This window comes from Falco biarmicus, chromosome 5, assembly GCF_023638135.1.
Source record: "Falco biarmicus isolate bFalBia1 chromosome 5, bFalBia1.pri, whole genome shotgun sequence".
NCBI classification, from domain to species: domain Eukaryota; kingdom Metazoa; phylum Chordata; class Aves; order Falconiformes; family Falconidae; genus Falco; species Falco biarmicus.
The window spans coordinates 23,419,022-23,443,347 of record NC_079292.1 but is presented as its reverse complement, the minus strand read 5'-3'; the positions used below and the strand labels follow the sequence as shown (position 1 = coordinate 23,443,347).

The following is a 24,326-nucleotide window of genomic DNA, read 5'->3' as shown; positions in this document are numbered from 1 at the left end:
TGGAGCAAAGCGGGTTTGCAATGACTATAAAACCACATTCCTGCCCTCCTGGAGCTTTATGAGAGCCCCTTGAGTCCCAGTAGCTGGCAACTCCAGCAGCGCAGTGACCAGCAATAAGCAATTGCATGCAACAGGGTTTGCAAGTTATGCAATGCTACAGACATCGGCTGACCCCTGCCAGGTGCCGGCTGGATGCTAATCCCCCATTGGATGCCAGATGGAAGTTCACAGCAGGGAGGAATTTGACCTTGGATAACTTTTTGTATTTGAGACTTAGCACTGGCTGTCATAAGGAGCTCTTCTCCAGGAGTGGCGGATAGGATGGACCCGAAACCGTGCTTTGTCAGCTGTTTTGGAGTCCTCGGTGGACTCACATGGTTAAAAAAAATACCTCCCAAACTGAAAGGAGAGGAAGGAAAGAAGGAAGGGTTTGAAATCCCATGACAATTTCCCTCCAGCTTGGGCCCATAAGCTTCCAATTTAGGCAAACAGCAGTCCTCCTCCGCTGCGAGCTCATATGAGCACGTGCAGTGCATAGGAGATTTAAATAAAGAGTGTTCCAGATGAATCAAAATGAGTGGACATTAGAAATGTCTCTTTATATTTAAACTACAGAAGTAATTCATGTGCAAATGTTGATAAAAGACTTGCTGTAGCCACTTGTGGGTGTCAAAGGTGCCTGGGCTTAACATCTTCCTCCATCCCACCTGGGAGGGATGGAGGGAAGGAAGGAGAGGCAGGACATGTCCTGACCTCAGTGCGTTCTGGTACTGAGACCTGGATGGCATTCAAAGCTTTTGTTCTGTCGCTATCACACGAGAGCCATCTTTCAAGTGCACAATTTCGGCTTTTTTTTCCCCAGAGCTCCCATGCCCAAGAGCAGCTGTTTTTCTCTAAACAATTGGATGCCATTCGCTGGATGTTATGAGAGTTTCTGCAAGAGTACAGATGATTCATGGTAGCATCCCGTAACGCAGCTGCAAACACAGTAAGGGCAGGATTGCATCAATGGCACTAGTCAGCTCCACCTTTGCTCCAGGAGAACATCCAAAAGAAATGCCATCCATCGCACAAAGCCCTCAGTGAAGCAACAAAGGCCTGTTGCAAACAGAGAAGGGAAAAGCAGGTTTTTCCCATGGCCATCTTATTTTACGCAAGGAAGAAACACATGGAAGCCTGATGGGGATGGGCCTGTTCTGGGGCTACTTTGAGCCGTATATTCAGGGTGGATTTCTCTTTGAGGGAGAAGGGGTTGAATCAAACAAAAAAATCTTCAGGCAAAACTCCCTGCTGGTTTCAATTACTTTAAGGGTTGAATTGTTCACAAATGTCCCTCTTTGGAAGGCAAAGCTCTTTACCAAAAGCAGGTTCCCAGGGGCAGTCCCATGACAGAACGTGTTGTATCCTCAGCAATAGCTGAGGCTGGGTGGCTCGAGCTGCAAGGCTTCTGGGCACTCTTGTCCTGATGGCTGCCTACCTTCCTGAGGGCTTCCAGCATTTTCCACTGAGACCTTGCATGACATTTATTTAACCAGAGCAACATGACTGAGCTCTACCTTAGAGGACTGTGGGTGTTTAATACTTGGCATCTAGTTGGCTTTAGCAGTCTCAGCTCTTGATGGTTTTAGCACAAAGGAGTAGGCATCTCTGGGGAGTGACTCGTACTGAGACACCCATCTTGGAAGGAACCAGCATAGATGAAATGCCTAATTTTTGATAGCTAAAGGAACATGAGGTGCATCCCACCTCACGTTTCAAGAAACTGAGCAGAAAATAGTGAAGCCTAGGAAGAGGCAGTTCAGACCTGACTTCTGCAAACTCAGGGGATCAAATAGTTTTTCCCTTGCCTTGCTGGTGGGTGCATTTCTGTTATAAGCAAGGTGAGCTGCTGGGGATCATCCTAGTTGAGATGGTTTGTATTCCTTGTAGAGAGCTCAGTTTTCATTTCTTGCAGCCAAAAGCAAAGACAGGGGCAGGAACATCCTGTGGTGTGGTGGTGGACTTCAAGAGAGCTGAGATTTGGGACAGATTGAAATTCATCCAGAGCTAGAAACAATTCAGCATTGTCTGTGTTTGCTCCTTGGCCGGTGGCCTATATAAACTGCATTGGCAAGCCTAACCCATTTATTAGTGGGCTAGAATTAACACCATGAAAGACTTTGCCCATGTTCATAACCGGGGCAGCCATACTCCTTTCTCACAAAAAGACTAGTACTGGAGATTGAATGTTTCTCACAGGGGGGTAGGTTGGAAAAATCCACACAGGAGAAAAACAACGCCAAGTATGCCTCCCCTTTTAAGAGGCTGTTGTATTTCTTGAATGAGAAAAAGCTCAGTCATGAGAGTTGACCACTCAGTCTCCTCTTATCATCCCTAAGATTCATGTAAAGACAGATGGGAAGGTCAATGTGGGTTTAAAGTCTACCTCGTTTTCTAACAGAGCTGGACAGTTTGCTGCAGCATGTGGAAAGCAGTGCAGTGTTGTGTTTGCAAATAATCAGTGAGCATGAGTCCCAGCCTAGTGCAGCTCCACGTTAGCTTTAACAGGAAGGCAGCACAGCAGCCCCCGTGGTGGTTTAATGGCTCAGGTTCAACCCCTGCCCAGCACACCACTGGTGCCTCTCCCTGCCCTCCAGGAAACCCCTGTGACCCTCTCCCTGACCCACAGCTGCCTTGGTGCAGTGGAAGAAGAGAATGGACCCTACAGACTGCTGAAGGGAGTAGGCATTTGTGACTGTCCAGGAGGCAGAAGGGTTATTGCCTCAAACTTCCCAGGTGTTTAAGCCCTTTGTGCTCCTCTGGTGAGCTTCACCATGACATTTTACTTTGAATCCTCAGCCCTGGGCAAGACATCCCAAGTAGCCCTCTAGCTTTACCTGAACTTGGCTGCTATTGCCCTTTCACCTGACGCAGCATGGGATGGAGAGCAGCCCTGGACAGGCTGATTTGGCATGCCCCAGACTGGGGTAAGCACTCATGTCTAGCTGGATATTTTGCAGCATTAACATTTTGACATTCCCTCCACTGACATCAATGCTCCGTGCAGCTACAGTGGGGCTGGTGGTAGTGGCACGGATCCCACCTACTAAGTTGCCCTGGCCCCTCCCAGCTCTAGAAAGGCAGGGGAAGTCCGTATCAAATGCTGAGCGCAGTTTTACAGTGTGTTGTAAAAATACCGGGGGATGGGAACTTATTGAACACCTCTTGTGCTTTCTCCATAGATGCCTTGATTAGAAACAGCTTGAGGCTCCTCCATGGGCTGATTTTTTTCTCTTTTTTCTCCTGTCTGTTTGGACATGTTTTCTGGCAAAGATGATTTTTTAACCTTTGTGTTTTCTCTCCCCTCCCCTGCCTGTCTAAGCCTCTTTACTTCTGCCTGTAATGAAGATGGGGTGAGAAACTCTGCAAGCCAAAAGCTCCCGAGCGGCTTTCGGAAACATGTAAGGCTCATTAGCCCTTTCTGCAACTCTGGGGCTTTTGGGTGGAGTGTTATTTTCCTCCTTTTTGTGTGATTTGTGTCAGTTGCTGTTGGAGTTTTTCTGAGGGAAGCAGTTCAAGCCTCATAAATGCTTAAATATGTAGCAATAAAGTTTGAGAAGTCTCCAGGGCAGCTCCAGAGCTTGTGGACTAGCTCAGAAAAGAATGCCAGGGAAAAAAAAGTCACAATTGCCTCCCACTAAAAGTGGGAATTCAGCAGGCTGCAATCTCGGAGGGGCCTGACCCATTACAATACCCCACGAGATGTCTTTAGGAGACCTGAAGCCTCCTGAACACCGGCTGCACTGTGGCATCGCAGTGCTCCGAGGACAGAAAGGCTGCCAGCAAAGAGCTCTGCAAGCACAGCTCTACGGGTGGCACTGGTACCCACACCCACTGCTGTCCTTATGAGTTGAAAATCAACTACTCCACTGAAGACCCCTCTGCCCAAAACCAGAAGAGAAAGGATCTGGGTTTTCTGACTTTGAGGGAGTCAGAAACAGCTTCAGCTACAGCCTGAGACCTGGATAAGGTCCCATGCTCTCCAATTTTGTTGGCTCGTTCCTACTACCCACCCAACACTACCACATGCCTAATCCCCTGTTTCCTCAGCCTTCATCATTCTGGAGCTGACTAGATTAATGGGAAATGCTAATATGTCAGGCTTGAAAGGAAAGCAAAGAGCTGGTTGTGTTTGAATTCCACATTAATCTACTTGGTGATGAAGCTATAAATCAAATCCTGGAAGTTTTACCAATCTGAAATGATGTGTTTAACATTTCAGCCCTTTCCTTCCTCTCTCTTGCCCGACATTGATTTGCACAGCCTTTTGCGGCAGCGGGGCAGGCTTGCAAAATGCTGCTTTTGCTCCTGAATCCCTAATTGTGCTTAGACCGTAGTAAGATGTTGTCAAGGCAAGCAGGATGAGGAATGACGCTGAAACAAGAATGAATTTCCCAAGCTGCTTCTTTATCAGGAGGATGACCACAGTCCTGATGGGGTACATGGGTTTGCGGGGATGTCTCAAAACCCACTGCGAGGTGGGTAAAACTGCTCCCTTTATCAATGAAATACCCAGCAGGGTGCTAGCAGTCCCCCAAGTGAATGGAGGAGAAGCCCAAAAGTCCTTCAGCTCAGCTCCCTGGTGCCTGCAGCAGCTGGGTGAAAATCCATTAGCATCTCATTGCCAGCAGCGGGCACCAGGTGGGAAACACACCTGAGCTGCACTCTCCTGAGGGTAGATAAAATGGCAAGATCTGGAAAATAAGGGCAATGAAGTAGCCGAACACAAGGCCCAAGGAGGATGCGGTTTGGGGGCTCACGTGGCTGAGCACACCTGCATGTACGTAGATGAAGAACCACCTTCTGGTCTATGACACCTGCCAGCTCTGGCCCGAGAGGAGTGGCAGGCAGTTAAAGCACTGCAAAAACATCTCCATACTATTGGGCCAGGAGTCATAGGTGATTTTCACAGCTGGAAACCAGTTAGTGAGCTGGGATCTGCCTTGCAAGAACTGGGGGTTCTTGCAGCAGCAATCTCCCTCCAAGGTCTGGGGGTGCCCAGCCCCCGCAGGTATCCTTCCCCCATCATGGGACCTTGGTTTCTGCACTTGTTCCTGCTGTTGCTCCTTGGGCCTGTATCCTCCAGCTAGCATGGTAAAAGCTCTCTTCTCTTCCTCATTTCAGGTAAACATCCAGCCCCTGAACGCTACAGCACACCTCCTTCCTTAATCCCCTTACCTATAACTGGATATACGGGGAGCAATGAGGTGCTGAAGACAATTCTGCGCTTGCGTCTGTACCCTGAAATGAGTAATTTCTTCCGTCTCTGCCCTAGTTTCTATGGCAGTAAAACAGGCATGATGCTACCTAATCACCTTTCCAAGCACTCGGTGGATAAGAAGCAGCATGCAAAAAGTACATGGCACTACTGTGTAGGGGGTGTGAGGAATTAAATGTCTGTGATTAGTATGACAGCTCCTTGAGAAACTGCTCTGCGTCCAGTGGCCGGCCTCTGACTTGGTAGGAGCAGTTGGTGGGATTTTAAACAGACAGACACATAAACGCATTTTTACTGAAGATGTAGGTCCTGGCCTGCTTAATGTTCTTTGAGACTGCACAGGCATCACTGGGAAACTAAAACATTTGTTGATGGATTTGGAGATTAAATAAATAGTGAAATATCTTCAGGATGTTAAAATGCAGAACTGGCTGCCTATCCCAGAATAAACCAGCCTTCCCCCAGCACTTCTTGAAATGTAAGTATTTCTGCAAAAGCAGGCACTGTGTTAGTTCACAGGGTCATTTTTTTAGTAGGTCAGAGCAGTCAGACATCTTCTGGGCGTTGGTAAAAATGCACCCGACAGCTCTATGGCACCTTGTACAACTGACTGTCGAAAGCGTTGAGTGGAAGCTTTTTATTTGTTAATCACCTTTTTCAAATGAATTTCAATCATGCACTCAGAAAGCCACATGGTGGATCACAAAGCACAGCTAAAATATAGCAAGCCTTCACCACAATTAAAATATAGCAACTGGTGACTGTTAGCCCTACCGAAAACAGAGCAAGGCAAGTGGCTTGGTCAGACTGTGCAGACAAAAGTATCCCTGGGAATCACAGCGGACTTGTGGGAGGATTTGCTTGCTGGGAAGAGAAAAGCAGCCTGAGACAGATGATGGTACCTTGCTTCAGGATACCAGAAGCCTCTACTTCTCAGATGTCCTGAGTACCACAGCATCTCTTAAAGGCAATGAGAAATGGAGTTACACAGCACCTCTAAGTCAAATCCAGACTGGAGACCAAGAATAAAGGAACAGTTTTTGATTGTTTTAATCTATTTTATAACAACTGCTGCTCAGATTGCAGCCTGAGCAAACCCAGACTTCACATTTCTCCTTTGGTTTGGACTTGAAGACTGAAATCTCAAGTGGTTGGGAATCTCACCCTGACCACCACGACCAGCATCACCCCAAAACTGCTATTCTATCTACCCCTGCTAACGCATTGCCACTGATTTCCCGAGAGCCAAGAAAACAAAGTCTCACTTGTCAGACATAAGGGGATTTACACTATTATGTTGATGCCTGGAACTCCTTTTCTTTTCAACAGCCCGTTGCCTCTTGCACTGGCAGTAAATCTGGACCGTGCCCTCTACACAATATTATCTTTGTTTCTATGTATTTTGTAGATGGGACAGTAAAAGGGAATTACCAAACCCATGGATGTTTTTCAGAGTTTGTGTGGTGGAGACATCAGTCTAGGGAAAGAAATAAAAAAAATTCTCCAAGTCAGGGTTGTACCCGAGCACCCAGGGTCTTGGTTCATGGTGCAAAGGAGGACCTGAGTCCTCCCTGGTGATGTGTGTGCAGCAGCGTGAGTCCTGCTCATCCGTGGTGGTACTCCTAAGTCAGTCTCAGCAAGGGTGAGCCAGCAAATGGCTCCAGAAGCAGACATGCACTGAGATGTGATTAACTCAAAGAAAAAAACCATAAAGCATACTTTCTGGAGTATGAAAAGTGTTGCTTAATTTTACAAAGTTGACTAATGTTTCTTTTTAGGGTTTTTTTAGGGTTATGGTACCAGGCAGAGGTGCTACAGCTGATCTGCTTTGCTCTCAAGATGCAGTAGCAGCAGGGATTAATATAGAGCAGCAACAAAATCTAGCATAGTCAAGAGCTTATTTGCTCATCTAAATAATAAACAGTGGGAGAAGTCTCTGTCTCTGGGAAGTGATTAAACAGTCAGGCTTTCTGTCCAAACAATATTCTACTAAAATACTCCATCAACATTTAAATTGGAGGATGCTGGCTACTGGAGGAAATGCTGTTAGAATTAATATATAAATGTAGAATTAGCTATCAGCTCATACTGGCTACTAATAATATCGCTGCTGCTGGCTCTGTGCGGCGATGAGCTGTGAGTTGCCTTTCCCAAGCAAACCTCCACCCAGTAGCAACTGTCCTGGTACCTGACCCACCATTTCAGGTCCTCTCCAAAGAACTGGAAGCTCATGGGCATTGACAAATAAAGTGATATGGTTTTACTGAGCTTTTGCAGATGTTCGCTGATTCTGCCTGAGAAACAGACAACTATTCAAGTCAGCCCTGCCCTGTGAGTGTCAGGCTGCATGGATGCTCGTTGGGATGGGAAGGGAGGCACCTTTCCCTGCCCTGTTTCCCCGGTGACTCTAGCAAAGGGGGATAACATGCCAGGGCCATAACATAATGCCATGGGGGATGGCTGAAGACATGTGCAAGTTGTAATGGAAAAAGTGCACTTGTGCATGGGCTCAATGCTTGCAAGAGAGTAAATCTGTTAAAAGACCACCAGTCCCAGGAGTTATCACAGGCAGTAGAACACTCTGACGCATGGTGCATAGGCTGGGGATGTTAGTTGTGACTGGAATCTGGGCGCATCTGAGAACTGTCTCCTTAGTTTTTGAAGATGGTTTTACTACAAAGGTGGAGAGTAAAAAGGGCGTTCAGTGTTAAGTCCTCTTGCTCCTCCCTCCCAGGCCCATGACAGTGAATTTGCTTCAGGTTCAGGCTCCTAAAACAAGCTGCAGAGAGCGGATGGGGCAACCCCACACCACAGGCAGCCTCTGCACAGACTGACTGACCGGCAGTCATACCGGCCAAGGCCAAGTGCAGCCCAGGGAGAGCAGCTGGTTCACTTGGAGCCATCACAGTGTACCTCTCATGGGGGTTTCAAAGCTGTGCCCTGGGGCCACCAGGGCACTCAGTGGGACGAGGGGTCCTTCCGGGGAATGGGTCTGTGTTATTGACTGCAGGTATCTTCTAGAACAAACAAATACTTAAAATAAACATGCTGCCCATGCCTGCTGAACTCCAAAGGCAACCATAAAATCTATTCCTGAAGTCAGCTGAAACCAGAACATAATTTGAAGCTGGTTCAAAAGTTTGCTGAAATTACTAAGAGCTTTTGCCCTGGTCTCCCTCTAAACAACACACACAATTTCTACAGGCTTTTAATCTGGCTTCTTCTGTATAACTTGGCTTCATACGTGGAGACTTCCAAAGTACAGGAAAAGCAAAATACCAAGCAAATGGGAGTAGCAGAAAATGCCTTTTCCGAATGCAAAAACCCATCAGTCAACCCAGCGTCCAGCATTAGCCAAATCTGTGAAGCTGATAAATACTGTAACGGGTTTGCCCCCACAGCAGAATAAATGTCTAGACTCAGTAGCTGATCAAAAAGCAGGCAAGCTGGATGCCAGATAGTTTGCAGTGTCATTTCAACCTGGACTCACCTATGGACCAGGATGAGTTTCTGTTCAAAGTGGCATCCAGTTCTAGTGCCTTCACTGGGATGTTCAGTTTATTTAACCCCGTTTAGCCAGCCTCAGAAACATAGTTTATTAGAGCTGTGTAGTTATACCTCTAGCTGCAAGCGTTAGTTTAACTTTACAGAGAAGCCGGTCGACCAAGCTCCAAACCTTTCTACACCACAGAAAACACACACCAAATAAAACAAAAGTTTTAGGCAATCAGATGCCACAACTTTGCAAGACTAAGCGGTCAGAAGGCATTGCACAAGTCAAGCAGGCATAACTAGTGCTACTGCAGTTTGAGACCCACTTTATTTGCCCATTTTCCACAGGTTAGGAGCCTTCAGGTGTCCTTTCCTCTCGGTAAGTTACAAATTACTCTTGTGCAGCCGCAGGGACAGCTTGAGGAACAGCTAAGGCTAGCTGTATTTATGAGTATAAAGCTCAAGGGAAGGGGATATAGCAGAGTGACCCTGAATTTGCATTCATTTATTCCCCTCTGCTCTGTGGGAAGGAGAGTTTTGACCTGTGTTCAGCCACAGAAGACCCCACCACCACTATACTCAAAAGCTGCGTTTGTCCTCCTAGACCTCCCCTGCCCGTGGTGTCTCCTCTGTCCCACTGCCTGTGGTAGAAGCCAAAGCGGTTGGTAGTAACAGGACAGGACCCTGTGCGACCCTCGGGGTTGTTTCCCCATTGAAGCACCAGGGTCCGAGGGTCTGGCCTGGTGTTTTGCAGCCCTACCTGGTAAACGGCTCTGGAAATGCACCATGGCTTCAGCATGAGCTGCAGGACCCTCAGGTTTCCAAAACGACAAGTCCTCAGAGCCCGGGATGTCAGACTCCACACCAGGCTGTCCCAGCTGTAGAGCAGATCCTCAAAGCCAAAGAGCACAGCAGCCATGCCAGCTCCCCGTGTGAAACACCCTGGACTCCCTGCTTGGAGGCAATCGGATAATCCCAAGGCGCCTTCTGAACTGCAAGGTTAAAAAGTCACTGCAATTTCCATCAAAGAAGGAGAAGGAAAAGAAAGCAAAAAACCCCGCCAAACCACCAAACCAAACCTGACAACAAAAACCAGCAGCCAAAATAAACTGTTTGGGATGTGCCTTTCTCCCTTCGCACACGCCCTTCAGAATGTGGTTTCTCCCTCTGTGTATCTTCTCAAAGCAAGTTCTGCTGCACCCAGGGGTGAGCGGGGAAAAGGTAAAAATACCCCTCCTGAGTTAGGAAGGCAATTGCACATCCCTCTCAAAGGGCTTCTTGGTTACACTGCATCACTTCCTAGCTCTCCGCTGCAGAACCAAGAAGGGAACTCAGATCCAAAGTCATCATTTTGCAAGCTCAGTCCTGGGACTCCATCCAGAGGGAGGAAAAAAGCTGCTAGCTCTCCCTCTGCCAACATTCCCAAGACATTCCGGTATTGGGCTTAACTCTTTCAAACACTCCAGAAGAGCATTTGAGAAGACAGCTTTGCCACATGCGACATTTCATCCTTTTGTTTCGTGTGTTGACTAGCTATCGCACAGTTACACTCTGGTCTTTTCTCCACCCATCTGTCCTGCAGCCTCTACATGTTTTGGCCTCAGAAGGTGACTTGGTCTTTATATGAGACTTATGCAACAGTCTGCAAAGCACCTTATTTACCCAGGGAGCAGTATCTTGGAAAGTTGCACATATTAAACAATGCCCATCTAAAATCAGTCTTATTCAGCTGGTGTGGACTTATTTTTAGCCCTCGATGAGCTTGCATTCGTAAGGGTGGGTCTCATCTGAACAGGCTCAGCAGAACACATATATTGCCAGTTCTCTCCATCTCAGCTGGATGCCAAAACACCCTTTTTAGTCTATGGACACAAAGATTCACTTCTGGCACAACTTCCTAAAACAGGTGTTGAGAAGAGATCAGTTCCCTGCCCATTTCCCCCTGGAGGCAGTTGTCTGAGTGGAAGCTTCAATGTTGTCAACATCTGCAACGAGGTGGGATGAGGAAACCGGTCCAGTGAGGGTGAAAATACATTACCAACACAAGGATTTCGCAGTTCAGTTAAATCACCACAAAATCATGCAGCTAAATTACTACAGGTTTTCCAACTAAATCGCATGAATGCTCATTCTGCCTGTGGTCTGGAGTTTGATAACCAGCTGGGGAAACTGAGGTGGAAGTATTTTCACCAAAAGGCACAGTGCAAACCAGTGCCCTTGGAGACAGCTGCCTGTCACTGCTGTTTGTCACTCATTTCACTCTCCCTTCAGAGGAATGTGCACAAAAAGGCAGCAGTACTTGGAGGGAGTAGATGGGAATCAGCTGGGCAGTGCCTCATGGAGGCACTTCTCAGGAGGCACTTTTTAGAGGGGTAGACAGGACAACACGACTTTGACCTGAAATCACGAGGGACCTGCATGCACTGACCCCCTAAAGCTGCTGGTGTAGCAGAGCTGAGAAGCCATCATCTCCCAAAGCCTTGATGTCTTCTCTGATTCACTCCCTGGATCAGGAAGGAGCTGGAATATTAATTCTGGTTGATTTTCTGCAGGTCTGTCCCACCCTGACCCCGTCTATATTTTGATCTTTGAGGACTGGAGAACACAAAGTGAGCGGTGCATCACAAGAACAGCACAAGGATGCTCATCAGCTCGTTGACAGGACAGGTGGAGGGACAGGAAAATACAGCTGCAAACTTCATATTCTCAGCCTAATTACTTATTCAGGACATCGTCTTTAGAGTGGCATCATAGAATATGGTAATAAAATCATAATAATATTTCCTTCAAACTTGTTAGAAGCTATTCATTCTGCAAAGCCTGGTTTTCTTTCCTCCTCTCTCCGTCCCTGCCTATCTCTTTTCTTGGTGTCTGCCCTTAGCTGCTAGTCCCCCTATGCTCATCATCTCTCAGTTATTTCTTTACCTGCCTGTAAACTAGGTAATGCATCGCCTCCATTAACAGTGGTGTAGACAAGGGACCAGGAACGTCACCATTATAAAGCCTCATTTGGAAGAAAGGTATTTTTTGTTTTATGTAACTTGACAATATTTGCTCCAGGCTACAGCCTGGTGTATAAGATCTCTGCCTGGGAGCACAAGTGAGGAAAAGAAAAAAATGTTTTTGATAAAGGAAAACGGAGGGGGGAAAAGAAACCATAGCAAGTGATTGCTCTGGGATGTGACCTAACCCCTTTGGTATTCTGCAAGGGGGAGAGAAGGGGAAATGGAGGATATGCCACAGTTTTAAAATTAGCTGCTCCACATGTGCATCTAGTCTTTCCCTACGCTTTAAAGGGGACTTTCAGCCCCCTGTCCCAACTCGGTAATTACTCAGTAGATGAGGGCAGCTCTGAAGGAGCCTTTTCACTTGGCTGATGACATAATCAGACTTTCTGAAAACAGTTCCCCTATGTATTTATTTAACTGATAGACTGGAGCAGTCTCCTTAAGGAGTCACTGGAGTCTATAGGAGGCCCCAAGCATTTCAGTGTGTAGATTTACCTTCATGATTAGAGCAGATTGTTTGGTTTCCTGCAGAGGTTTTCCTGCTGATTAGACACATACTATTTTTGAGGGGGTAAAAGCTGCCTGAATACAGATTACTCGTCCCACCTCGCAGCTTCCGAGGGAACTGCAACTGCAGACGTTTCTCAGGCAAAGACAGCCCATGCCCTCCAAAGCCAAGGGATACACCACCAAAGGTGCTCTTTTCCAGGGAGGCACCACAGAGGGTGCTCTTGCTTATCTGAAAAGGTCAGGAGAGGTCATTGCTACACAGAATGGTAGAAGAGAGGAGAAAAAATTACTGAGAATCAGCAGCTTGGCTTTTTTTGCTGGTGTATGCTTTGAGTAATTTCTAGAAAATCATCTTACAATTCTATAAAACATGCTGAGCTTCACCTTCACTAATGTCAATTATGAAAAAAACCCTTTACCCTTTGCACTTTACATAGATCTATAGACATTTGCAGGTCTTTTCGACAGAGCCTCTTTAATTATGCACTGATTATTTCCCGCTGTTTCTGAGAAAATGTCAGGCAAAACATTTGCTGTGAAACCTCCCACGTTTTACTGACAGTCCAAAGGCTGTTACCCGAGTACAAAAATAGCTCCTTACTTCCCATTAAAAAAATCCAAACAAACAGAAAAACCCCAGGCCCTTTGGGTTGTTTCATGGGACTGTCACTGAAGCTTGCAGGCTGGGGGTGGACTTCCCAACCCAACCCCAGCAGGCAGCTCCTCCTGACTGCAGACCCTGCAAATCGATGCCTGCACTGCGAGCTCAAGAGATGGGTCCGTGTTTTGCCTTTAAGCAGACTGTATATTCTGGCCTCCACAGGAGGAGTTCAGCATCCCTTTCCAGCACGCTCTAGAGTAATTCTCTATCCACAACTTTCGGAAGGGTGTGGATGTATTTGGGCATGTTGAAAGGCAGACATGCCGGGTGGAGGGTGGTTTCCTTGTAGCTTGTTGTATACACACCAGAAACATCCTGCTTCTGCTCAACATGTGGCCCCAACGGTCCCTGCAGCTCCAGCCCGATGTGGTCTTCTAGCTCTTATTTCAAAACCATTAGCTTTTTTGATCTTTATTTCTCTATAATGTTGAGAGGATTAATGTTGTTAGATCTTTGTGTTTAAAGTTCCCTTTCATGTTGCAGCTTCACGCTTTCTTATGTTAAAGATGTTTTTTTGAATGTTTAACTAGTTGCATTTTCCTCCTTGTGTCTTAATGGCACATCATTTTTGTGGCTGATATAACAGGAACAGTTAGAGATGACCCACTTCCAAGTGATCAAACACATGGACAAAAGCCACCTTCCTTCCTTCACATATGCCCTCTGTGGGCACCTATAGAAGTGACCTCCCTGCTGTAACTGCACCGAACCACAAACTCTACCAAGATTTCCAAACGGACATTGGACACCAAATCCACTTGAGAACCTAAGCCTCTGAGTGCCCTATTGCCACCCCAGCCAAGGTGGTGTCATCCCTCATGCTGACCCATTTATCTTCTTTGTCTTTCCACTGAGAAGTGGCCTCACTGCAAATCCAGGGAGGGACCATGGGGGCTTTCTGTGTGCCCGGTAGGGGCTTCCCAGAGTGCAAGGACTTTTGGCTTTATTTCTCGTAACTTTGCAGGTTTTGTACTTTCTTTCTATAAGGAAAAGTTTGAGGGGAGCATTTTAAAAGGAGCTGGGAATGGCATTTCTGTTGAGGAAGCAAATCCTCAGACTTTGAGGGCTATATTATACAACATGCATGTTCCAGGCTAAGGAAACTCACCTGAATTTAAAAAGAGTGAAAATGAAGTATGGATGTCCATACTGGGTCTGCTAAGAGCTTTGATCAGCTAAGGGTCTGCTGACCCTGTGTAATCGTTATGTATTGCTAAAAAATCATGACCTCAGCATGGCTGGGCTGCAAGACCCAGACAATGATCATGCCTGAACCTTTGCAGGCTTGAAGAGGAGGCACCAGCACCCCTAGCTCACCTTTCTGGAGCTCTAGGTCAAGAAACTGAACTTGGAAGTGTCTCCCCAGAGATCTGCTGCCCCATGCAAATGTGATGGCTGTGTCTGCTCCACTTCAGTTACCTTCTAACTCTCACCCATCAGATGCTACCAATGCCACAGCTACAAACAGCCTGCACCTCTCACCCCCTGGACTGCCATTGCTGCCAGACCTACAACCCCCCTGCAGAGAAAATTCAAGAAATGGAAGACTTCTCTGCTGGTTACATTTTGCGGGACGAACATCATGAGTCAGAAATCCTGACCAATTTTCTCAAGATGTTCTCATGAGTCCATATGGCCTAAAATGTTCCATAATGAAATGAATTGCTGCTTCACGGTAATACTGAATGAAAATTTACTATTCCAGCCATCCACCTTGATCATAACATTTTTAAAGCTCTTTGAAAATGTAAAGTGCTCTGGTAGTGCTAAGCATTATTGCCATGAGAACAGCAGCTCCTTCTGCGTAAGGCTGTACGTATCCTCCCTTTGGAGGGTTTTTTATTGACTGGCACAGGAGAGTATGTCATATCCTCACATCATACGCATTTCATTTTCTAAAGTAAGCTGTGTTAGCAATTTAACAAGGTTTGGTAGTAGGTGGATCCTATAAAGCTGGGCTTGTACTTGTCCCTAATATTCCACCAGCTAAAGTGATTTTCACTACTAAAGCTAAAGTGATTTCTACTATGCCAAAACGTGAAAGAGATTGTGCAGAGATTTGCTATTCAATCCTCTTGCTCTGCGAACGCTGTGGTGAATGAATCAGCGGGAGGGGATGTAGGTCAGGACAGCGTATTAAGTAAATAGTGCAGAACAGCCACAGAAAGTGAATGGCGAGATCTTAAATACGATTATTCACTTTGGAAACCCAAGCTTATGATTAACTCTGATCCTGCTGGGGACTGTAACGTCCTGTGACCAGAGTGTCCAATCAAAGCAGCACATGCTCACACATGCCCATCACCACAAGGTCTATCATCACGCTGCTCTCTGCTATTATGTGCAGAAATCTTCTGAGGAATTATTTTTGGCCAGAAGAAAACAGAAAAAAAATCCCAGCCTGCTTAGGAGGCAGGTATGAACCGGAGCAACCTACAACTCATCCAGCAGCTGAGCTGTTTTCCTTCCATGTTATTTGCCTGTGTCTAAAATAGCCTCTGGCAAGGTTCAGGGGTGAAGCAATACGAACCCAAGGCAAGCCTGTATTTGTGCCCATCAGGTGGGTGCTGAATTTCAAACTGTGGATAGAACACACCTGACTGCTCTCAGAAGGAGCCGTGCACTTCTTCAGTTACCCTTTCATTGTTGCAAGCTTTTGCTTATTCCTTTGGCGACTGGGATGATTATTAGCCTTTACAAGAGGTTCCCCTGTACCCGGTGTTCACGCCATTTTGATTTATGCATTTCTCACCCCTTATCAGAAGATGATGGTCAAGCTGTTAAAATGGCCTTGGCTGCAGGCTGTGGTTTGGAGGACACACGGCTTCTCCCTGTTGCGGGTGTCTCTTAACTGGCACTATTTGCTTGGGAGAGAGGACAAATCTGGTGGCTCATAAAAAGCCTGTCTGAGGTTTTGCCCTGTGGCAAGATGGATAACTTAATGAAGGGCAATCTTGCTGTCTATGCAAAACCAGGCGACGTACAGCACAAACAGCCCATTTCAGCAGAACATTTACTTACATCTTATCCTGCAGATATATTTAAGTAGTCTGATTCAGACCCAGTGGTAACACTCACTGCATTCAATGACTAATACAAAGTCCTATCTGTTCACAGACAAGAGCTGAGCATTTCACTAAAAAGGAGGAGGGCAAAGGGAACTTATTTTAGAAAATCAATGGTCCAGATTTCTCATGTTTGATCTTATGATTTCTCACATTTGAGCTTATGGGTTGGAAAACCTGCCTCTTCCTCAGTTAAAGCTCATATAAAATTCGTTATGAAGCTCCTTATAAATGATCATTACAAATAAATACTGCTCTTGCTGGTTAGGTTGTGATTGTCACTGGATAGAGAGGAAAGATAAAAGCAGGTCAAATATAACCTTCAGAGTAGAAATGAGGAGGGATCTGGTCCTAATCCAGAAAAGTCATCAGTTTCCTGAGCAACATTAGAAGAATCATGTAACTTTATGGGCCTCCGTTTCCTCAGTAGATTAATTCACTGACATTTGCCAGGTGCCCTGACATCTTAGGTGAACTGTTTTGCGTTAAAAAGTAAACATGTGTTCAGCCTGTTAGAAAGCCAACTAGTCATAATTCCACACGAGTTATGCAGCAAAAAGCAGAAATACTAAAGATACCTCGGATCGATAGTGTATCCTCTGTGTTGAAAGCTTCTACACTGATTATCAAAATAAGCATTAACTATGGGTGAATAAACGTCCCCTGAGGTGGACTGGTTATGTATGTATACAGGCACTCCCTGTGAGAGCAGTGCTTTATGCATCCAGGTGGTGCTAAACGCACGCAGGGAGAGTGCCATGGGGGAAGGTGATAGCTCTGTTAAATCTGGGGTAGAGTGGTCTAAAACGAGCCATGCTGAGGAACTGTTAACACCACAGAATGCGGTGCATGCACACACTTGCACACTCATTCATGGCATCTGCGCTGGGTCTGATTCACGTGGGGCGTTTTGGTTGTTTCTATCGCCATAGCACAAATAACTTGCAGATGGGAAACTCAAGAGTCAGCATAGGGGGATTACTGTACTGCAGCGGATCTTCACGCTGAGAACATCTCCCCAGATGGGACCAGTCAGACCTTCTCAGTAGAGCATAACAGTTGACCTCTACCCCGTTTGCTCCCGAAACAGAGATCCCTGTGGCTCGTGCTAATGGAAAAACTCCATTTGCGTTGTAGGACAGCACTGGATCCGTGCCATCTACAGTGATAATGCATGCACAGTTGACAGAAGATGATAACTTGCACTTCTGTTGCTGCTCGGCTTAAAACCCTGTACAAACATCAGCTTCTATTGCCTCGTGGTGCATTGAGAGATTTGTGTTATTGAGCTGCTACCAGAGCAGTGGATAAACAGGGACAAGAAGTGCCTGTGTGGGACAGCCAGTCACAAAGGCTGGCAGTCCTGGCTTTCCCTTTCTCTGGCTGTTTTCTATAGCTGCTATTGCACCCACGTACCCACCAGCATATCCAGACTGGGTGCTGAGCCTCGGGAGGTATAAATAGTAGCCCAGACTCCATCTGCAGAGGTGGAGAGGAGTTAATCAAACTCCCCCATGCTCTGCCTTCCAACCTGATGATCTGCAATGTGGAATCCAAGCTCACTGCCTAGCTTGTTTGCTCATACCTCCTGTAAAGAGGAGAAAATGGATCAAAGCTGCTAGATCGAAGCAGCAAGTCAGTCACTTCATTCTCTTTATGGACACCAGACTGAAGCTGTTCAGAAGTTAAAACAAAGAGGATTTACCCTCTTGATTTAGAAATTTATGACTCATTCCCATTTTGGCTGTTAGAAGTAGCTGTCATTTCCCCTGCCCCTAAAACATTCATGCCACAAAAAATAAAACCCATAAGCTCTTTGCTGTACTTATCTTGATGCACAAAGAATTCAAATGTTCACTGTTGCTATCTGGAGCTTGACTTCCTGTTATTAAGAAGGACATCCTAGTATTTAACAACACAAGATTTTTTTTTTTTTTCCCCTTCTTCAAGCCAGGCAGAATGTCTAATGATTCTGGGGTTTGTTTCCTGCTTGTAATTAAGTAGGTCACAGCTGCAAAGCAAGAGAACAAGAAAATATTCAGATCACACAAAGCCAAGAACTATTAAATCATTTGCAGCTGAAGGATATGGCACATTTTATTTCTTTTTTTTTTTTCTTCTTTTTTTTTTAAAGAAGTCTTGAATCTAAGGAAAACAAATATAGGAACTTTTAAGAGAACGATGAACTTGGAAGTTCTGCCCAAGTGCCACAGTAGCTTGGAAAAAAAAGGAGTGATCAAAACCCAGCTAATGTTGCTCATGAGTTGAATAGCTTTATGTGGTTGAAATAAACTCACTTCTTCATTGCTTAGGGCTGTATATTCTATCCACACAATTCTCTTTGAACCACTTGAGAGATTGCCCTCATTTCTTCTAGGCAGTTCCCACCAGACCCTCTGTGTCAGCCTGAAATGCCATGCTATGCCCTCTCCTGTAGGTCCCACACAGCACACACCCTGTGTGACTCCAGATGCAACCCAGTCACAGCACGATCTCTATCCAGACATGAAGCTCCCACAGGGCTGAAGGTCTTTTGATCTGCTCTTATGGCTCTTGGTGTTATGTTGCCTTGATCTGGCTCCCACTCCATCTCTGTTTAGGACAGAGAGGTGTTCTTGGTCCTTGTGTGACTGCTTTCACCGTGTGGACAAGTGCTGGCAGTGCATGCCTTGCCCTTGGGGACCCAGGCACACTTGCGCTGCAGAGCAGCCTCTGAAGGGCCCTGACAGTAGGGGTAGGAACCAGGGTTCAGCCTCATCATGGACAGGCATCAGTGGGCAAAGCCATACCACAACCTTACAGAGCAGGAAAAACCTCTTTTGCAGAGCCAAGGGGTCGGTCTGTGTGAACCAGGCACTTCAGCACAGAGTTGGTTCTGCCTGACCCCCTTTGAGTTATAGCAGGATTCAGGAGGAACGTAAATGACTGCACATTTCCATCACCGTGCTTTTGCCTAGGCTTTGGTATGAAGGCTCCCCCAAGCCTTTGCTCAGCCAAAAGGAGGGGACAGTGAGCAACAACCCCTCCACCCTCACTGTTCCCAGGTACAGAGTCTGGGACCACTCCGCTCCATCACGAAAGGGAGATGAAACAGGGCACTCAGCTATGAGAACAGCGCCATTAAGCATCTGCCTTGGTCTAAAGAGCAGTGGAGATGTGTCCCAAACGCGCCGTAGCTGCAACAATAGGGCTCTTATTCCGCCCAGTGAGAGAACGGTCGTTGGGAAGATTTATGTCTGAAGCCCACCAAAATCAACACTGTACAGGGCAGTGGTCCAGTCAGACAAGAATCATTGCCTTGGCAGGGAACACCCACTGTGAATCTGTTTGATTTCAAAATAGGGTGTTTGGTTTTGTCGGAGGAGTGATTAAGATATGGACAGAACAGCAAGGATGAAAGCATATTGCTGCCTCTGTAAGAGATGTGATTGGGAGAGACATCAGTTTCAGCAATTACAAATTGGTGATGACCTCATGTTTACTCAAGATCTGATTGCGAAACTGTCATGGGAAAGAAAAGCCCACATAGACGGGATTTTGGGCTCTGTCCCTGTCTGACCGGACGTGGTCAGTTCATTCCAGGGTAAGAGAATATGGACCTTTTCATGCTGGTATTTCTTGGCTTGGCAAGCTAGGAACTGGGAGGGAGGGACGGTCAGTGCCTCCCGGATGGGCAATCATTATGAAAGATAAACAACAGAAAGTTTCTTAGAGGCTGGTGGCCAGGGAGTTTGAGGCCAGCCCTACAGCCTCTCCTCACGAAGTGCTGACCTTATGGGAGAGGGGCTGCATGCAAGAGCATGGTGGTACATATCCTGGGCTGTGGAAGATGTCTGATCCATCATCAAGTGATTCAGCGTATCGGGGTTTGTGGGTTTCCACCAGGAATTTCTCTAAAAGATGCTGACTTGCAGAAATATTTTTCTCTCTTCCCTCCAAAATGGGGTTCTTTCACCTTGAGCCCCTTAGAGGACGCCTGGGGAACGGAAGGCACTGACTTCAGAGAAAGCACCAGTGCAGGACTCTCTGAGGGATGTTCAGGGACCTCACAGCATCTCTTGGCCTTTTCAGGAAAACATTCATGCTGCCTACACCCTTGTCCTGAATCTTTCAGCAATTTCCCTTCCAGTCTAGGGCAGATAACAGCGTCCGTGGATTAGTATAAAACAAAGCTCAGGAATAGAAAGTTTTCAAAATGCTGCTGCAACCCGGAGTCTGGCCAGCACCGCACAGTCTGCTGTGACTGATCGTAAGGCATAGGAGCTAGATCATCTGCTGGCATCAGTCTGCTTATCTTTCCCTTGACACCATCCTCCAGAAGCTGGAGGTTGGCTCCAGGGCCACTTTAATTACTCTCCAGTGACTGATTGGATGCATTGGAATGCGCTAACATAACTGTGCTTTTAAAAATCAACGTCCTCTGGTTTTATGGCTTTTCTTGGCTAGGTTCCCACTTGCTGTAACTGAAGCAAACCCCTTTTTCATCTGCAGGAAACTGCCACACTATTGGTGCTTTTGAAAGTTTACAGGAGGATACACAATGGCTGTGTTACAGAAAACTCCAGGATGGAAAAAGGAAGCTTTCCAATGTTTCAGAGTGGAAATTATGAAAATTAAAAAGCCTCCTCCCAGTCTCTGGTGTGGTTTGCAAGCACGGGTTGGGTGGGGAGATGCTGGAGGGGGAGGAAGGGGATGTGGATGTGCACTTCCAGCTAATGGGAGCCCTGAACTTTGATTCTGCTTCAAACACACCCAGATTTGCATGGTGTTGGCAGTTCACCTTGGCTTTTACCCTGAACGCATCCTGGCTGCCAAGTGGGAACGACAGCACTGGCTGGGTCTTGCAGAGGTCTGGAGAGGATCAGTGTCTGTGGAGCCTTTGTAATATGTAAAGCCCAATGTATTATAAGGAATAATTTTAAATTGTGATGTAGGATTGCCAAGCTTCTCTCTTACAACAGCCCATCCATCATATTAGCCTTGAGAGATTTTCGTGGATGGTATTTTCAAAAATTGGGAACTCCAGGCTCTGCCCTCAGGCAGCAGTAACAGCTTTGACCTCAGCTCTGAGGAAAGGAGAGCCTGTCAAATATTTGCAACTCTCTTTTCTTGGTTTTCTGTGAAAATCTGGATCTTTAATGAGGACAAACTACCTGCGGAGTTTTAACCTTGCTTGTCCCCCTCCCCGCTGTCTGCTGATGCACTAAGATTGATTAAGGGAAGGCTGAAAGACAGAAAGTCACTTGTTGTCATCCTCATTCAGCTTCCTAAGATGCTCCAAACCATCATGGATAATATTACAACCCATGCAGGACCCGTTTTGTGCTTAGAGACATACCATGGCTACTGAATGGGTTAAGGTTTAATAAAAGCAAGATGTTGGAGAGTGTTTTTGGAGTGTTGTGGAGAAGGAAAAGGACATTGACATTCCTCTGTCTGAAAAGTAATTTCTCATGGATCACACCAATCAGGGGAGCGCACTGATCCTGTGCTCTTCCTCTGAGCTGTCACCCAGCCAGATCTCAGCATCTCTTTCAGATGCAGTAAATACAGGTATTTATGCAGAGAAGCTGACAGGCGATACTTATTGCTTTGAATGTCAGATTATATCTATCCTTCAATGAAAGAGAGGCATTTTGAGCAGGTGCAAATACAGGATCCAGTCCCTTATATCCCCAGCCACCCTGTACTCAGATGAGGTACCTGGCATTTTATCAAGCCATCGGTCATAAAGCTACACTGCGCATTTTCAATGATCTACTTCTGGTGCCCTTACTTCTAGCCTGCAAGCATGTAGACGTGGAAGACTAACTCAGAGGATGACGATAGGGCTGTCTTTCAGAGCAAGTTCAAACATTCCCTCAGGCTCTCTGAACACACTTGTCTCCAAAAGAAACAGCGAGCACCATGAGCTCCCCAAACAGAGGGTCATTCAAACACAGAAGCTCCTAAAACCGAACAACTGCTTCTACAAACGTGGCTTCAAGGACCCAGAGAGGGGGCTGGAGCCCAGGGCTCTGCTGCTTAGCACCTGCCCTACATCTGGTGGAGTCATCCATACGGTGGACAAGAGCCTGTATTGCTGCCCTTACGACACAGATTTTAGCTTTTCTGGGACTTTGGTGATGACCTAATGATGCCAAGCAATAAGGCAGCAAAACCTTCTGCCTAGCTCTGACTCCACAGACAACACAGTCATCGTGCTGTGCTGCAGGTTTCCAGCCTGATCTAGAGGAGCAGTGGACCAGCACCAGGGCTATGAGGGCAGGGCCACCAAAAGGATGGCAATGTTGACACCTTTCAGTAGCCTGCACAATCAACAAACTGTATTGCAAGAAGCATACTTTCTGTTAACATGTTCCTTTTGATGGAAGGAGCAACTGCACAGTGCCAAATTTTGCTCATCTGATCTTCCACACGGTAAAAGCTGTGAGAAGCTTACAGTAGCTCCAACATGAATGAACTGGATTGCTCTTCTGGCTGTGAAGTAGATTTACTTCTTCTCTACAGCGGGGTGCAGCCCATGCCCTAGAACTAGGGGTGTGTGTGTGTGCACATGCCCAGCCCCAGCACTCCCCTCCAAGGACAGGGAACTTCTCCCACATGTCCCACCGCCATTGGAGGTGGTAGTGCAGGGCTTCCCAGGACAAACCTTGGGCTGATAAACCAAAGATTCACAGGGCCATGTGCAGCGCTAGTGAACACACAGTTGTGGAGTCAGACCTATGTTGTGGGGACGCTCCCATCTGAGCTGGGCTAGCCTGGATGCCCCATCTGGATCTGGTCTCCAGAAGTAAGCATGCAGAGCTGGCATGGCAGGCTGTGTTTATCTCCTCTGACTGGAAGGCTTTTGTTCCCTCCACAGTTAATGGAAGATGGATGTCAGCACAGAAGGCAATTCATCCCATCCTACATTGTCTTTGAAGATATTAGGATAAGTTGTCACCAGAAGACACACATTACTCTCTCTGACTACTGAGGAGGCCTAAAATGGTAGTAAAAATTATTGCAGCTGCATGACAAACTTGTAAACATAGGCTGGCTGAACGTACAAGTGGAAGGCAGCTGACATGGGAAATACACACTAGCAAGAACATAAACCCCTACCTTTAACATCTTTTAGATGAGTTTCTCCAAAACATCTCATCACATCACTCATCTGTTGGGAGCTGGCAGGATGGAAACTCCCTGTGGCAGAAACCTTTGAGTTAGGGCCGATTCGGTTCACTCTTGCAGTGATTTCTATTCTGAACTAAAATGGAAAACAGTACAAAGGCACTTGTTCTGCACGTGGATCTCCAAAGGGCAGATGCTTAGTGCATCAGCATTAACTGCATGTTATCAGTCCTTAGCTCTTGTTTCACACAGAGTTTACCTAATCTATGATGATGCAAAGCCTGAGAAAATAGATATCCATGGTCCTACCCCATCAAGACTTGGTGGCCTCTGTAGAAGGAGTGCTGGAAACTAAAATGAACTTTAACCTTGGTTTAGAAACTTGCTCACTTATTTAAAAGCATGCACAACACTAATTACACCTTCTAAATATATTCCAGAAGTACAGCTGGTTTGTAGACTGTGTGCAGGTGACTAAATGGCATCATTTGTAGCCCATTATCTTTTCAAAAGCTTTTCATGTTGTGTCTTCGGGAAGTGGAGACTAATTGAGCTCCTTGCCTGTGCGATTTGGAGAGTTTGATGCTTTGGTCCCAACAAGAAAAATAAAAGTGTAAGAACCACTCATATCCATCTGCTGAAGTCACTGTTCCTTTGAAGCCATTAGAAATGATTGAGGCAATGAGGATAATATATACTTCACAAGGAAATAAGCTAAGCTCAAACAGAAAGTTTGACCAGAGGTTTGGAAGTGTGCTTTGAAACCTAAATCCAACTTTCCCAACTTCTTGAACCAGCAAAATAGAAACTGTGCGACCACCTACAGAAGAGATTTCCTTTTGGTCAGCACAGCCTCTTTCAGGATTTCTGTCAGGCTGGTTAGGGGGACCCTGGTGCTTGTGAGCTTCACTAAAGTCACTGCTGGTGTTTCACCAGACTTGTGCTGGTGCCTTCTCTGGACGCAACATGTCTCAAGAGGTAAAATGGAAAAGCTCTGTGAAGGCTAAGTTTACTGCTCATCCACGGTTTTTTTTCCCCATACACTTACAGTTTCCTGATCTAAATGGATGAAAAAGCTCATCAAGAAATTAAGAACTTTAAGGAAAAGGCGTGTATCGCACTTTGATGTCTGAAAGTGCTGCTAGTTCAGGAAACACTGGAGCAATGTCTAAGCAATCCCTTGTATGGATCATGAATTGATGGTCTAGAGGCTTTCT

General features: G+C 46.3%; 1 protein-coding gene across 6 annotated transcripts in view; it reads right to left on the bottom strand.

Annotated features, from left to right (window-relative positions):
- Nucleotides 1–24,326, bottom strand: part of FRMD4A (FERM domain containing 4A) — a 386,216-nt gene that overhangs the window by 182,377 nt on the left and 179,513 nt on the right. Inside the window, exon 1 of one of the 6 annotated variants that reach the window (XM_056339183.1) lies at nucleotides 9,510–10,079. The exons of 4 other annotated variants lie outside the window; for them this stretch is intronic. In XM_056339183.1, coding sequence (XP_056195158.1) covers nucleotides 9,510–9,668 — 159 coding nt within the window. In that variant the 5' untranslated portion in view covers nucleotides 9,669–10,079. Of the gene's footprint in view, nucleotides 1–9,509; nucleotides 10,080–24,326 lie in introns of those variants that run through there. One more of the 6 variants, XM_056339182.1, reaches the window with a different exon arrangement.